Below are 17,523 nucleotides of genomic sequence, written 5' to 3' on the forward strand. Positions count from 1 at the left end.
TGCTTTGTTATTGAAAATGGCAGACATAAAACGTTTTGATATCATTTGACTCGGCATGCCTCAAGGAATCTAACAATAGCACTTTCATGAATTTAGATTCAATTTTGCAGTAGTTATAAGCAAAAAAAAAAAATCACTTTTCAATGACTGTTATGACATATAACTCATGGACATTTTGACACGTGGTCAGGTGGAGGTGGGATTTGAACCACCAACCTTCCGATTTGTTGACAACCACCACTAACCCCTGAACCACTGAACCAGTGCCAATGTGCAAAACTTTTGCGAAGATATAGCCGCAAATCCATTGCGGCATGCTCATCAACATGCTCAAACTAGGTGGCGCTGTACCGAAACTGTGCACGCACCCTCAGGTCATGACTGCCATCAAAACTACCAAATCTCATGTGAATATGTTTAACTTTGGCGAAGATACTGCCTCAAATCCGTTTGTTCCCACTCTGCGTAAAATTTGTTGACGCGGTGTACGGAAACAGATTGGCGAATCGACACGAATTCCATAACTTTTTGCCATGAGTGTCTCTAGATGCTACACACCCATTCTTTACGCAAAATGGACAAAAGCTCTAGGATGAGTTCGAAAAAGTAGGTTTTACAAACAATTCAAAATATCGAAATAATTAGCATGACGGAAATGATGTCATATGGTGCAATTGAATTGGCATGAGCCAAGGAATCAGAAGAAACAAGAATTGCGTTTCTATGATGTACGGGTCAGCAATTAAAACCAAAAATGTAAGTGAAAATTTGGACTGTTGGTGGCGCTATCGGGTTTGACATAGACACTCCAAATTTGGTGTGGGGACTATTTGGAATGTCCTCTTTGAGTGTGCCAAATTTCATAACTTTCCTACAAAAAAAGTTAAAATTCAAAATGGCCGACCCCCAAAATGGCCGACCGAAAACCTTTTGGTATCGTTTGACTCGGCATGCCTCAAGGAATCTAACAATAGCACTTTTATAATTTTAGACTCAAGTTTGCAGTAGTTATAAGCAAAAATAGTCATCTTTCAAATCTCATGAACACTAGGTGGCGCTGTCCCGAAACTGTGCACGCACCCTCAGGTCATGACTGCCATCAAAACTACCAAATCTCGAGTGAATACGTTTAACTTTGGTGAAGATACAGCCTCAAATCCGTTTGTTCGCACTCTACGTAAAATTCGTTGGTGCGGTATACGGAAACGGATTGGTGAATCAACACGAATTCCATAACTTTTTGCCATGAGTGTCTCTAGATGCTACACACCCATTCTTTACGCAAAATGGACAAAAGCTCTAGGATGAGTTCGAAAAAGTAGGTTTTACAAACAATTCAAAATATCGAAATAATTAGCATGACGGAAATGATGTCATATGGTGCAATTGAATTGGCATGAGCCAAGGAATCAGAAGAAACAAGAATTGCGTTTCTATGATGTACGGGTCAGCAATTAAAACCAAAAATGTAAGTGAAAATTTGGACTGTTGGTGGCGCTATCGGGTTTGACATAGACACTCCAAATTTGGTGTGGGGACTATTTGGAATGTCCTCTTTGAGTGTGCCAAATTTCATAACTTTCCTACAAAAAAAGTTAAAATTCAAAATGGCCGACCCCCAAAATGGCCGACCGAAAACCTTTTGGTATCGTTTGACTCGGCATGCCTCAAGGAATCTAACAATAGCACTTTTATAATTTTAGACTCAAGTTTGCAGTAGTTATAAGCAAAAATAGTCATCTTTCAAATCTCATGAACACTAGGTGGCGCTGTCCCGAAACTGTGCACGCACCCTCAGGTCATGACTGCCATCAAAACTACCAAATCTCGAGTGAATACGTTTAACTTTGGTGAAGATACAGCCTCAAATCCGTTTTTTCGCGCTCTACGTAAAATTCATTGACGCGTTATACGGTAACGGATTGGTGAATCAACGCGAATTCCATAACTTTTTGCCATGAGTGTCTCTAGATGCTACACACCCATTCTTTACGCAAATTGGACAAAAGCTCTAGGACGAGTTAGAAAAAGTAGGTTTTACAAAAAATTCAAAATATCGAAATAATAAGGGTAACGGAAATGACGTCATATGGTGTAATCGAATCGGCATGAGCCAAGGAATCAGAAGAAACAAGAATTGCGTTTCTATGACGTACGGATCCCCAGTTATAACCAAAAATGTAAGTGAAAATTTGGACTGTTGGTGGCGCTATTGGGTTTCACATAGACACTCCAAATTTGGTGGGTTAACTATTTGGAATGTCCTCTTTAAGTGTGACAAATTTCATAACTTTCCTACTTACGGTTCTATGGGCTGCCATAGACGAAATGGCGGAAGAAGAAGAATAATAGATAATAATAATAATAATAATAATAAGAAAACTAACAATCCCAATAGGGGTCTCGCCCATTCTGGGCTTGACCCCTAATAAACGCTTCTGATAAACACTTATATTAAAATAAACACTTCTGATAAACACTCATATTAAAATAAACACTTATGATAAACACTCATATTAAAATAAACACTTATGATAAACACTCATATTAAAATAAACGCTTATGATAAACACTTATATTATAATAAACACTTATGATAAACACTCCTATTAAAATAAACGCTTCTGATAAACACTCATATTAAAATAAACGCTTCTGATAAACACTTATATTAAAATAAACACTTCTGATAAACACTCATATTAAAATAAACACTTATGATAAACACTCATATTAAAATAAACACTTATGATAAACACTCATATTAAAATAAACGCTTCTGATAAACACTCATATTAAAATAAACGCTTCTGATAAACACTTATATTAAAATAAACACTTCTGATAAACACTCATATTAAAATAAACACTTATGATAAACACTCATATTAAAATAAACACTTATGATAAACACTCATATTAAAATAAACGCTTATGATAAACACTTATATTATAATAAACACTTATGATAAACACTCATATTAAAATAAACACTTATGATAAACACTCATATTGAAATAAACACTTATGATAAACACTTATATTATAATAAACACTTATGATAAACACTCATATTAAAATAAACACTTATGATAAACACTCATATTAAAATAAACACTTATGATAAACACTCATATTAGAATAAACACTTATGATAAACACTCATATTAGAATAAACACTTATGATAAACCCTCATATTAGAATAAACGCTTATGATAAACACTCATATTAGAATAAACGCTTATGATAAACACTCATATTAAAATAAACGCTTATGATAAACACTCATATTAAAATAAACACTTCTGATAAACACTCATATTAAAATAAACACTTCTGATAAACACTCATATTAGAATAAACGCTTCTGATAAACACTCATATTAAAATAAACGCTTCTGATAAACACTCATATTGAAATAAACACTTATGATAAACACTTATATTATAATAAACACTTATGATAAACACTCATATAAAAAACACTTATGATAAACACTCATATTGAAATAAACACTTATGATAAACACTCATATAAAAAACACTTCTGATAAACACTCATATTAGAATAAACACTTATGATAAACACTCATATTAAAATAAACACTTATGATAAACACTCATATTAAAATAAACGCTTCTGATAAACACTCATATTAAAATAAACACTTATGATAAACACTTATATTATAATAAACACTTATGATAAACACTCATATTAAAATAAACACTTATGATAAACACTCATATTAAAATAAACGCTTCTGATAAACACTCATATTGAAATAAACACTTATGATAAACACTTATATTATAATAAACACTTATGATAAACACTCATATTAAAATAAACACTTATGATAAACACTCATATTAAAATAAACGCTTCTGATAAACACTCATATTGAAATAAACACTTATGATAAACACTTATATTATAATAAACACTTATGATAAACACTCATATTAAAATAAACACTTATGATAAACACTCATATTAAAATAAACGCTTCTGATAAACACTCATATTAAAATAAACACTTATGATAAACACTTATATTATAATAAACACTTATGATAAACACTCATATTAAAATAAACACTTATGATAAACACCCATATTAAAATAAACATTTATTATAAACACTTATATTAGAATAAACACTTATGATAAACACTGTGTATAAAAATCTTAACATAAACACTAATCCGCTTAAACACTCATCTTATCAGTGTTTAAGTAATTGTAGGGTAATTGTGAACCGTCTGTCACATCAGACTAATGTAACTGATAATACAGTGCTGAACATGTGAGGTGGGTGGATGTAAGATGTTTATATTGAGATGATCAAAGCACAACTCAGATGTGACAGGAAGTCTTCTGAGTCCATGGTTTCCCACAAGTGTGTGTGTGCGAGAGTTTAATGCACAAAATGCAGATGTTTTCATATACTGGCAGGGTAGGGGTTAGACTAGAGGATGATTTTAAAGTACCAACAGTTTTCCCTTTCAGACTTTAGGATTCTAGCGAAAATCATCACATGGTTTTTCTAAAAGATTTTAATGCAGCTGCCAAAAGCAATGCAAATGTATAGATTTTCACATACATGCACAAATCAACTACATATGTCAACATGGAAACACATTAATGCAACACACCTTTAGTTGACAACCCTTCGTCTTTAGTCATTTTAATGTGTCATTTAAATGATAATTCTCACTGATCTGACAAACGTCAACAAACTTTAATGTCAGTGTTTGTTCATGTTTGTTGAAACAGTATTAATTAGCGTATAGATGCACATACGGGTTATTAGTTTCGGTGAGTTGCTTTTGATCGCTACTCACAACCTTTCTGTCTCTCTCTCTCTCTGGTTAGCAGCATGACTGATGGTCTCTCTCTCTTGATGTGTGTGTGTGTTTATGTGTGTGTGTGTGTGTGTGTGTGTGTGTGTGTGTGTGTGTGTGTGTGTGTGTGTATGTACCTGGTAAGTATCACGTTGTGGGGACCAATTGTCCCATTGGTCCACATTACGTTTATGGAAAACAAAACATACAAAACAACGAAAAAAAGAATGTGTGCGTGTGTGTGTGTGTGTGTGTGTGTGTGTGTGTACAGTACCTGGTCTGTGTATATCTGTAGGTCTCCTCCTCTTGGCGGGCTCTGATCTGTTGATCTAAAGCTTCCTGCAGTCTGCAATGAAGATCTTCGAGTTCTTTGATTCTTCTGCGCTGATGTTCCACCTCAAGATCTCGTACGGTTACCTCTGCGTGAAGATTTGCTCGTGCCTGATATACAAGAACACACAAACACTGAAGCTATACATCACTTCAAGATCAATCACATTCTTAGCAAATGTGACATTAAAATGTTTACCGCACCAAAACAATCATAATTCAGTTTCGTTTTCACTCTCTGTTTGAGTCTCAGTTATTGTGCCATCTTTCTGCTCACCTCCTCTGCCTCCTGCAGCTGTCTCTGCAGGGTCTTCTGCAGCTCCTCATGCTGACTGCGCCTCCTCTGCTCCTCCTGCCGTAAGGAGTCCCGAGCTTGTCTCTGCGCCTCCTTCAGAAGCTCCAGTTCAGCCAGCTGCTCCTCGCGCTCCCCCTGCAACTCCTGCAGCCTGCGTGTCTCCTCCGCCCGAAACGCACGTCTCCTGTCCCTCTCTTCGCGCAGCTCCTGTCGACGTGCCCTCAGCTCCTCGTGCAGAGAGCTCTTTCCCTCAGCAGACAGACGCAAAGCTGTTTGGATCGCTGGGGGTGAGACAAGAGAAGTAATAGACCGGAAGAGTAAGACAAGAGCAAGGAGACAGGAGAAGTGAGAGAGGGAGAGTGAGAAAAGACAGGGAGACACAAGCACTGAGACAGGAGCAGAGACACTCAAAGAGTGAGACAAGGGTAAGACGACATGAAGAGTAAAACACAGACAGAGGAAGAGTGAGACACAGACAAGAAGACATAAAGAATGAAACAGAAACAAGAAGATAAGAAGGACAAGGAGACAGGAGGGGTGAGACAAAGAATGAGATAGAAACAAGGAGACATAAAGAGTCAGACAGGAACAAGGACACTTGAAGGATGCGACACAAAAAATGAGACATGGAAAATGAGATAGGAACCATGAGACATAAAGAATGAAACAGGAAAAAGAAGATATGAAGGACAAGGAGACAGGACAAGTAAGACAGGAGGGGTGAGACACAAAAAATGAGACAGGAACAGCAAGACTGAAAAAGTTAGACAGGAACAAGGAGACATTAAGGGTGAGACATGAAAAATGAGATAGGAACCAGGAAACAAAGAATGAGACAAGAAAATGAGACAGGAACAAGGAAACATATAAAGGAACAAGGAGACATGAAGAATGAGAAAGGAAGAGTGAAACAGGAACAAGGAGACATAAAGAATGAGACAAGAAAATGAGACAGGAACCAGGAGATATGAAGAGTGAGACAGAAGGGGTGAGACACGAAGCATGAGACAAAGAAAATGAGTCAGGAACAAGGAGACATAAAGAATGAGACAGGAACAAGGAGATAAAGAATGAGATAGGAAGTGTGAGACACAAAGAATGAGACAGGAAGATTGAGACACAAAGAATGAGACACAGAAAATGAGGCAGGAACAAGGAGACATAAAAAATGAGGCAGGAACAAGGAGATAAAGAATGAGATAGGAAGTGTGAGACATAAATAATGAGGCAGGAAGAGTGAGACACAAAGAATGAGACACGGAAAATGAGGCAGGAACAAGGAGACATAAAGAATGAGGCAGGAAGAGTAAGACACAAAGAATGAGACACGGAAAATGAGGCAGGAACAATAAGACATAAGGAATGAGACCGGAAGTTTGAGACACAAAGAATGAGACACGGAAAATGAGACAGGCACAAGGAGCCATAAAGAGGAACAAGGATACATGAAGAATGAAACAGAAACAAGAAGATAAGAAGGACAAGGAGACAGGAGGGGTGAGACAAAGAATGAGATAGAAACAAGGAGACATAAAGAGTCAGACAGGAACAAGGACACTTGAAGGATGCGACACAAAAAATGAGACATGGAAAATGAGATAGGAACCATGAGACATAAAGAATGAAACAGGAAAAAGAAGATATGAAGGACAAGGAGACAGGACAAGTAAGACAGGAGGGGTGAGACACAAAAAATGAGACAGGAACACCAAGACTGAAAAAGTTAGACAGGAACAAGGAGACATTAAGGGTGAGACATGAAAAATGAGATAGGAACCAGGAAACAAAGAATGAGACAAGAAAATGAGACAGGAACAAGGAAACATATAAAGGAACAAGGAGACATGAAGAATGAGAAAGGAAGAGTGAAACAGGAACAAGGAGACATAAAGAATGAGACAAGAAAATGAGACAGGAACCAGGAGATATGAAGAGTGAGACAGAAGGGGTGAGACACGAAGCATGAGACAAAGAAAATGAGTCAGGAACAAGGAGACATAAAGAATGAGACAGGAACAAGGAGATAAAGAATGAGATAGGAAGTGTGAGACACAAAGAATGAGACAGGAAGATTGAGACACAAAGAATGAGACACAGAAAATGAGGCAGGAACAAGGAGACATAAAAAATGAGGCAGGAACAAGGAGATAAAGAATGAGATAGGAAGTGTGAGACACAAAGAATGAGACAGGAAGAGTGAGACACAAAGAATGAGACACGGAAAATGAGGCAGGAACAAGGAGACATGAAGAGTGAGACAGAAGGGGTGAGACACAAAGAATGAGACACGGAAAATGAGGCAGGAACAAGGAGACATGAAGAGTGAGACAGAAGGGGTGAGACACAAAGAATGAGACACGGAAAATGAGACAGGCACAAGGAGCCATAAAGAGGAACAAGGATACATGAAGAATGAGACATGAAGAGTGGGACAGAAGAAGTGAGACAGTAGCAGAGAGAGGAAGACTGTGTGTGTAGTCTTCAAACCTGTAATCCACTCTTGTCTCTGTCTGGAGTCAGATGCGCTGATCTCAAAAGTTTTGTTAAGGGTCTTCACACAGAACATGCATCTCTTCCCTTCCCTGTCAGACAGCACCTGTCAATCACAGCTGAGATGAAGTACAGACAGATGAAGCAGGATGAAACTCAAGCTGTATGATGCACTGCAGTACCTCAACACAGCAGTTCTGGTCCATATCAATGACGCCTTTACACTCTTTACAATCCTCGTTTATGAAATACGACAGAGAGCCGGGCTTCAGACAAAACCAGCGTTCCGTCCAGTTCCTACGTAAATGACCCTTCTTCCACAGATATCCCTTTAAACACACACAAACACACGGTCAGTATTCTCCAACAGCAGATGAGTATGAAGTCTGGACCACATCTCACCTCTTTCAGGACGCTCCCCACCATCTCTCGATACACCTTCTCTATTGCCATACTGATACTGTCTTTGTCCACCCCTCGACCTATAGTGGCCGAGTTCACCAGCTGCAGGAAACTCCAGACGTTCAAACCGTCCTTCTGAACGCAGTCCTGTGACAGAAACTCCTCCACGTCAACACAGTTCAACTCAACGGTCATCACGCTGCTGATCTTCCTCAGCAAATACTCCGCCTACAGAAATCATATCAAGACAAAAATCATTTTGGGGCAAACTATCACTTTAAAATGTTACTCTTAATTCCTGATCTCAGAACAGATGAACTTGTGAGCAGGTTTGTTTGGTCACCTCCTCTGGTACAAGCACAAGAGGATACTGATCCTCTGCCAGAAAGTTAAAGAGACACCAGAGTCGTAGTGCGTCCTGATTGGACAGAACACGGAGCGTTTCAGGACGGTAGTATTTCTTAGAACAGAGAGTCCAGCACAGTTCATCCACCTCTTCTTTAACAAACGTACCCTCCACCACCTGAAAACACAACATAAAGATCACATCTCTTTCATAGCTCAGGAAATTAAATTGAGTTTTCAGGTTTTATTTTATTAAGGTATCGATTTTGTTTTAGATATGTCTCATAGAATTTCTCAATAGAGATAAAATCACACAACAAATCGTCAATTATTAGCATGGTTTCCGTTACAAACTTAAGCCTGGAGTATAGTTTGTTTTTGTTTTTATACAAGTATGTGAACGTCATGCACAGTTGAACGCACAGCCTTGCAAAGCAAAGGTTATTTGACTGTGTACACAAATGTTCAACGCATGCACATTGCGACAAAATCCAATGCATATCCTGGGCTACATGCTACATAATACATTCTCCTGTATACACAGGCACAACCTACGTGTATGAAGTCTGGCGTTGTGCGTACATGGACCCTCGCATATGCATAACAAATACTTTCGCAATATATTTTCTAAATGTCAAAAAATCACAACATTTCGATTAATCAATGTTATGCGACTAAAACATATTTTTCCTCTCACGATAAATCATTCCATAGGTATATGTACTGTATATATATACTGTATATTTAATTTTTAATTAAAGGCAACACATTTGATCAAAGTTATTAACAGAAATGAATGAAAAGGAAACCCCTTATACTTGTGAGCGGAGGTGTTTTTGGAAGATTATAGTATGCGATTTCGCATTTTTAAGAATGATCATGTGACTTTTACATACATCAGGTGACCTGTAAATGCAAATCTGAAAGATAAAAACATTTTCTGAGGTTGGATTTTCTTCTAAAGAGAAGCATCTAAGAAGCAATAGACTACAGTTATGTAATGGACCAGTACCTTGTCCAGTATGAACTGGTTTAGGTAGGGCATGTACCCATGAGTGGACACTGGACCATCATCATCATCACTGAAGTGTCTCTCGAGGGACTCTGGGTCATGAGGAATCCTCAAAACACTGTGAAGATTATGAGACAGAACCTACAGACACACACACAAACAAGGAGGCACACACAGAGACACACACAGAAACACAGAGAAACACACACAGAAACACACATAGACACACAACCAGAAACACAAAGACACCCACAGAGAAAACACAGAAACACAAAGACACACACAGAGACACAGACACAGAAAAACACAGAGACACAGACAGAGACACACACAAACACAGAGACACACACACAGAGACACAGACAGACACAAAAACACAGAGACACAAACACAGACACAGAGACACAGACATACACACAGAAACACAGAGACACACACACAGAAAAACACAGAGACACAGACACACACAGAGAGACACACAGAGACACACACAAACACAGAGACACACACAAACACAGAGGCACACACACAGAGACACAGACAGACACAAAAACACAGAGACACAAACACAGACACAGACATACACACACAAACACACACAGAGACACACACACACAGAAAAACACAGAGACACAGACACACACAGAGAGACACACAGAGACACAGACACAGAAAAACACAGAGACACAGACAGAGACACACAAACACAGACACACACACAGAGACACACAGAGACACACAGAGACACAGACACAGCATAACACAGAGACACAGACAGAGACACACAAACACAGAGACACACACAAACACAGAGGCACACACACAGAGACACAGACAGACACAAAAACACAGAGACACAAACACAGACACAGAGACACAGACATACACACAGAAACACAGAAACACAGAGACACACACACACACAGAAAAACACAGAGACACAGACACACACACAGAGACACACAGAGACACAGACACAGAGACACAGAGACACAGACAGAGACACACACAAACACAGAGAAACAGAAAAACACAGAGACACAGACAGAGAAACACACAGAGACACAGACAGACACAGAGACACAGACAGAGAGACACAAACAGAGACACACACAAACACAGAGACACACACAAACACAGAGGCACACACACAGAGACACAGACAGACACAAAAACACAGAGACACAAACACACACACAGAGACACACAGAGACACAGACACAGAAAAACACAGAGACACAGACAGAGACAAACACAGAGGCACACACACAGAAAAACACAGAGACACACACCCAGAAACACAAAGACACACACAGAGAAAAACACAGACACACACACACACAGATACACACAGAGACACAGATACAGAAAAACAAAGAGACACAGACAGAGACACACACAAACACAGAGGCACGCACACAGAGACACAGACAGACACAAAAACACAGAGACACAAACACAGAGAGACACACAGATAAATACAGACAGAGACACACACAGAGAGACACACAGATAAACACAGACACACACAATTACAGAAACACACACAGAGACACAGACAGACACATAAACAAACACACACAGAAACACAGAGACACAAACACAAGGGCACAGAGACAGACACACACACACACACACACACACACAGAGAGAGAGAGAGAGACAAAGAGAGAGAGAGAGAGAGACACACACACATACATACACACAGTGACTTTAGTTTGTGTATAAAGTTGATCCTTGTAAAGCCACCGAGTGTGAGAGAGATTAACTGAAACTCTTAACAAACACATTTACTCATTCAGTTAAATAATGACAGATCATAAACTTACACAAAAACACTTTAAATCAAATCACCTTACTAAAAAACAATACAATATTTACACAAAATACTGAACACTATATACACCACATAAACATAAATTATTTACAGAATAAAGTGTTTTTACATTTAATAATCAACACAGATGGAGATTTTGTCGGATTTGGGGGACTTCTGAAGACAATTTTGTTCAATGTATGACATATAAACACATTCAAACACACAACCACATATACAAACAAACAACCACATACACAAACACACAACCACATACAGCTGACTGTATCAGAACAAACAAGTCAACATCTCTCACATCTGTCTGTCTGTCATCTGTCTTACCTTCAGCTGTGACTTGGACACTTTCCCGCTATCTTCTGTGTCCAGTGAAGTGAAAGCGTACCAGATACTCTTCAGCAGAGCGGCTCGCAGCGCCATTATCACACAAAACTGATAGATTTATTTTCCCTCTCTTTGTATTTCAACTCTTTATGTAAGTCTCTCCACATCCTGCTGTCAGTGTGTCTGCAACTTCAGCGCCACCTGTCGGTAAAACAGACACACTCACACAGTATACTATTATATTCATGTTAGAAATAAGCATTTATCAGTGTCCCACCTCTCTGAAATCATACACAGATTACATCACACAATGTATATTAATATAACAAATATTGAATAGAGTATATTAAAGGTGCAGTAGAATGTTAAACTGTATTTATGTAGGGCAGGTATAGATGAATAATAAGTATGTACACCCCAACATTAAATTAATTACAATGTTGTTACAATGCTAAAAATAAAGTTGTGACCAGTGTTGAGTTAGCGCTATACGCTACCCAGTCTCACAAAATTATGTACCTACAGTCACGTAATTTTTGTATTCTTTTTCGTGATACTATCACGAATTTCAGCGTTTTTTTCGTGATGTGTCACTGTCACGCACCGGCCACCCAACTGCCCTCTCCCACCCTCAAACCATTTTCGCTTCGGTTAAGGGTTAGATTTGGTGTTTGCGTTAGGATGTCATTTTAAGTATTGGTTTATACTATTTTTCAGATTTATTTTTTATATTTTCTAAATTTTAAACCATTGTCACCTGGTGTTAGGGTTAAGGGGATCGCACACTGGCTGCACAGCTCAGCGCCGCGCCGTTCTAAAAAAAATCAAACACATTGTTTTCTATGAGTATACGCACACCGGCTCCGCCAGGTGGCGCCTGTCCGTGCCGCCCCGCTGTGACTCAGGAAATTGCTCAAATCGCCCCACAGCGCCACTCACATAGTTTAACATTAAATAACATCATATTTGTTCCAAATCATTAACGATAAACATTGGCTGCTAAGGTATATTTTGCATTTTGAAGTAGACGCAATCTGACGAAGCTTGCGCTATTTAATTGCACTTTCGGTTTACGATACCTCCGAATTGTCCTAGACGCGACTCGACGCGGCGCTGAGCGGCCGGTGTACGACCCCCTTTAGAGTTGGGTTTGGGTAAGGGTGTCATTTTATGTAAATGTAACCCTAAACCAAAGCGGAAATGGTAAGAAAATAGGACAATACAGTTGAGCAACCAACACGTGACAACGACACATAAACAGAAATTCGTGATACGATTACGAAAAAACGCAGAAATTCATGACAGAAAAAGAATAAAAAAATTACGTGACTATAGGTATGTCATTTCGTGTGACTGGGCTGCTATACGCTAGTTAATGCTATACGCTAGTTAATGTTATATGCTAGTTAATGCTATATGCTAGTTAATGCTATATGCTAGCATTTAGGCTGAAGTTGTACTATTGACGTTACAGGTACGTTTTACAGGTCCGTACTGAAAAAAACACAAATGTATCGCTCAGAAACGTCCATTAACAATCTCCAAACAATTCATTATTCCTCAAAATCTGTCTCTTCATTTGATACAGACTCAAACATAAGATCTGGTAATACACACACAGAGCTACTGAAGGAGAAACAGCCAATCAGAGCAGAGCTCAACATTATTATTCATGACCCTTTTAAATAAGATAATAATAGACCATTTCATTATAAAGACAAATCCTAGGGTTATAAATTAACACGTAAAACTGACTCTGGATAATTTTTGCACTTAATAAAGCCACAAACCTTCTGTGTAGATATCAGAGAACAATTTAACAGATCATTACAATGCATTCTTTGGCACCTTTAAATAAACATTTAATATAAAACAGGTTATTTTGCACATATTTCTAGTGATATTCAGTCAAAAGCAACTTACAATTGAAAGCATTTAACATTTAGTTTCACCTGTTATTTAAAATAGTAGGCAGGAAACGTATTCCAAGCCGAGCTAGTGTACAGTCTACTATAAACAGTTCATATATCCACACACAGACACAGACAGAAAGGTTAAACTGTTACTGTCATCAGGTTTTCACGAGTGCACACCTGCATACATTCACACCTGTGGAAGTTCACCTCTGACATGATGTTATGATAGAATCACATACGATCATTTCTGACAGACAGACAGCAGAAAGCAAATGTGCGAGATGTTGATTGTTGATGAGAGGTTTGTGCTCAAGGCTTCGTGTGTGTGTTCATATCCGGCACCGCTGAGAGATCTTTAAATCGGATGCTCCTTCAAAGTTTGTGTGTGTGCTCTTTTCTTCATTAAGTAATCAGGTTGAAAAAAATGTGTTTCCCGTCACACAGACATGTTTTGCAGAGGACATCCAGACGATGATGACAGCGGTTTGGATGAAGGTCTGTTACCTCACTGATGTCATGACAACTGAAGAGCTGACATCAACGTGCTGAATGATTCCTGTCTGTCTGTCTGTCTCTCTCTCTCTGTCCTAGACAGCAGAAGACTCTGGGCCAGATCCACACCGGAGCTACGCCAAAGTCAGCAGTGTGGTGCAGATCCAGCCCGAGTCTTCTGCTCTCTGGGTTCTGCCTGTTTCTTTCTCTCTCTGTTTATCTATCTAATAATACTTACATTTATATACACTGTACAAGGTAAATACAGTCTCATGATGTTTGTTAACTGGTTGAGTTTAACTGCAGTCATGTACATTGCATGTGCGATGTGTTTTGGTGTTTGACCGACAGATCCGAGACCAGTAAGTAACTGTCTGCAGCTGTCTGCACCCTGCTGTAATTTCAGACTTCAAACACAAAACAAAAATCCATCTCTTCCTGAGACTCATCCTGCCTTTGAAATGTTCATGTAAGAGTGTAAACACACACACACACACACACACACACACACTCGTCAGAGGGGCGGAGCTACAGGTATAGGTGTAAGAGCTCACCTGTAACATCACTCAGGTGTGTGTAAGGATACGGAGAGATCTTCACCGGCTCATCTTCCTCAGGTAAGAACTTTCCAGATGCTTCATCTACGTGATTAACAAGATGTTTACGTTTCTAAGGAAACATCTAATAATGGGGGAAAATATCACAATATTTAACTCTTTAACTATTCTTTTATAATGTCTGGTCTTCAAACAGGAATTTATTTATTTATCCATTTATTCATATATGTTAACCTGCTTTTGATAACTAATATCAAGTGATTAAGTTTATTTTATACATAAACTCACATTGCATTATGTACACTTTCTATTTTTGTCTCGTTTTCAGTACAAACACCAAAAAACTCCCAAATCAAGACCCACCTTCCTGCTGAGCAAAACTACCCTACAAAATAAGTTATTGCCAATGGGGTAAGAAAGTTTTTTTTCTTACCCCATTGGCAGATTTTTTTTGCTTGTTTTAAGCATAAATTTTGTCTAAACACTACACTTATTTTCTTAGGCCATCTTGCGCATCACGAAAATCCATCTTGATTTACTAATTTTTTTATATTTGCACTGAAAACGAGACAAAAATACCAAGTAAGAAAGTAATTTTTTGCATTTTTAAGATTGTTTGGTGAAAATATAAGTAAGAGTTAAATCATGTCAGAGATTAAAATCCATGTACAATCGAACTTTGATGACTTTAGTCTGGATTTCACCAACAGAATCATATTTTTTTTATCATTCACAATTGGGTCAGCTAAATTACAGTGCAGTTCCCCAAGCATTTACATGTTCATTAAAAAACAATTTCATCTATCTTTTAATTCAATATTTGGCCTCAAAATGTAATATTCCTAAGAAAAGCACAGATGAGATTTCATTATAAATGTTAGATCAACATAGCAGTTACATTTTCCTTTCTGTACACTGCAAAAAATGATTTTCAAGAGAAACGTTTCGTCTTGTTTTCAGTAAAAATATCTAAAAATTCTTAAATTAAGATGCTTTTTCTTGATGAGCAAAACTACCCAAGAAATTAAGTCTAGTTTTTGGACCAAAAATATCAAATTTAAGTGATTTTGTGCATAAAACAAGCAAAAAAATCTGTCAATGGGGTAAGCTAATTTTTCTTCAATTTAGTGTTTAAGAAAAATGTTTAAGATTTTTTTGCTCACCCCATTGGCAGATTTTTTGCTTGTTTTATGCACAAAATCACTTAAATTTGATATGTTTGGTCTAAAAACTAGACTTATTTTCTTGGGTCATTATCAAGAAAAGCATCTTTTAGATATTTTTACTGAAAACAAGACAAAAATACTAAGAATTTTTTTTCTTGAAAATAATTTTTTGCAGTGTAATGTCTGTAAAAGAGAAAACTGATTGTAAAGTATTTTTGTAAGTTTGTAAGTAAGTTAAGTCAAAGCTTAAAATTGTAGGTTGAATTGACTCGCAAAACAAAGTTGTTTTAACTTTATTCTGCATTTCTTTTCTTTTTTTAAGTGTGAGTATATTGTGGGTCTTTAGTTTTGAGGGTTTGAGTCTTTTGTGCGATTTAGTGGCCAATCCGTGACCGTCCGCTAGTTTATCCCTTGTGTTTGAACTTCTGTCTAAATGGTTATTATGTTAATCTGAAGTGTGTTTGAAGTTAAACCGAGTCTGTCTCTCTCAAAATCCTTCACAGGGTTTCAAAGAGGAGCGGAAGTGCTTTACAGGCCCCTGTCATTGAAATGGGGATTTAACTGAGGAAGAGGATGATGCTTCCTCATCTCAGGAAACACAGTTTAATCCATCTGAACGCACACACTCTTAGATAAATTTATCACAGCAGAGTACCAGTTGGGCGCGTCTCATCTCAATATGGACACACCTCTCCCAGACACTCGTTGTCATCTCAGTAGGAGTGGCATTCATTGTGGCATTGCACCGTCTTGTGTTTACAGAGGGAATGACAAGCACTCCCATCTTCATTCGGACCCGTTGGGCCGCTCGCTGCCTCTGTTCTTATATCCGGCCCGTGTGGAACAGGGAGTTTACGACTGCGGTGGGGCGGCGCTGCTGTCGTACCTCCCGCCGTTCCACGCAGGTTTGGGAGTGTATGAATGTCCGTTTGAGCCGGCTTTCATCCAGAAGCGAAACGAGAGGGAGCGTCAACGTGTGAAGTGTGTGAACCAGGGATACGCCAAACTTCGTGACCACTTACCCAACGGCACGGCGGACAAACGGCTGAGCAAAGTGGAAACGCTGCGGGCTGCCATCCGCTATATTAAATACTTACAGAGTTTGGTGGAGAAACCAGAGAGAGAAGAGGAGAATGTAGGAGCGGCTTCACCACTGTCCTTCTCTGACACCTCCTCTGAGGAGTCTGCTGGGAGTTAAGAGACATTCAGACTCACCGAAGGGCACAAGGGTCAATGCACCCAAAAAAGACCTGAAATCAACACTGCACCCTACTGAACTAAACTGTCAGTGCTCATGTCAACTTTGTTTGTGTATTTTTCTGAATTCTGACTTTAAATAAACATTAAATTATACTTCAACTAAATTTTTTGTCTTCTGGGTTTAAAAACATGTCAAGGTCAAACTAAATAAGAAATTAAGTTTTACATGAAGTGTTTATTAACATTATCTTATTCCCTCTACAGATGCTTCTCTGATATCAATAGACTCCGGGGCGGACCTACACCAGATG

The 17,523-nt window shown here is 38.4% G+C and overlaps 2 protein-coding genes across 14 annotated transcripts in view; one reads left to right on the top strand and one right to left on the bottom strand.

Moving 5' to 3' along the window:
- The window catches only part of LOC129453270 (differentially expressed in FDCP 6 homolog), a 39,810-nt gene that overhangs the window by 5,202 nt on the left and 17,085 nt on the right, over nucleotides 1–17,523 (bottom strand). For 12 of the 13 annotated variants that reach the window (XM_055217435.2, XM_073861682.1, XM_073861687.1 and 9 more), the window contains 9 exons: nucleotides 14,844–14,930; nucleotides 11,882–12,082; nucleotides 9,724–9,864; nucleotides 8,710–8,889; nucleotides 8,367–8,594; nucleotides 8,147–8,293; nucleotides 7,962–8,070; nucleotides 5,457–5,755; nucleotides 5,124–5,290 (listed from right to left, as the gene is read on the bottom strand). In XM_055217435.2, coding sequence (XP_055073410.1) covers nucleotides 5,124–5,290; nucleotides 5,457–5,755; nucleotides 7,962–8,070; nucleotides 8,147–8,293; nucleotides 8,367–8,594; nucleotides 8,710–8,889; nucleotides 9,724–9,864; nucleotides 11,882–11,977 — 1,367 coding nt within the window. In that variant the 5' untranslated portion in view covers nucleotides 11,978–12,082; nucleotides 14,844–14,930. Of the gene's footprint in view, nucleotides 1–5,123; nucleotides 5,291–5,456; nucleotides 5,756–7,961; nucleotides 8,071–8,146; nucleotides 8,294–8,366; nucleotides 8,595–8,709; nucleotides 8,890–9,723; nucleotides 9,865–11,881; nucleotides 12,083–14,843; nucleotides 14,959–17,523 lie in introns of all 13 variants that reach the window. The other variant, XM_073861690.1, reaches the window with a different exon arrangement.
- LOC129453280 (achaete-scute homolog 5) lies at nucleotides 16,525–17,235 on the top strand. Its single transcript, XM_055217456.2, has one exon. The coding sequence runs from the start codon at nucleotides 16,692–16,694 to the stop codon at nucleotides 17,208–17,210; it is 519 nt and encodes a 172-aa protein (XP_055073431.2). The 5' UTR covers nucleotides 16,525–16,691; the 3' UTR covers nucleotides 17,211–17,235.

This window comes from Misgurnus anguillicaudatus, chromosome 23, assembly GCF_027580225.2.
Source record: "Misgurnus anguillicaudatus chromosome 23, ASM2758022v2, whole genome shotgun sequence".
NCBI classification, from domain to species: domain Eukaryota; kingdom Metazoa; phylum Chordata; class Actinopteri; order Cypriniformes; family Cobitidae; genus Misgurnus; species Misgurnus anguillicaudatus.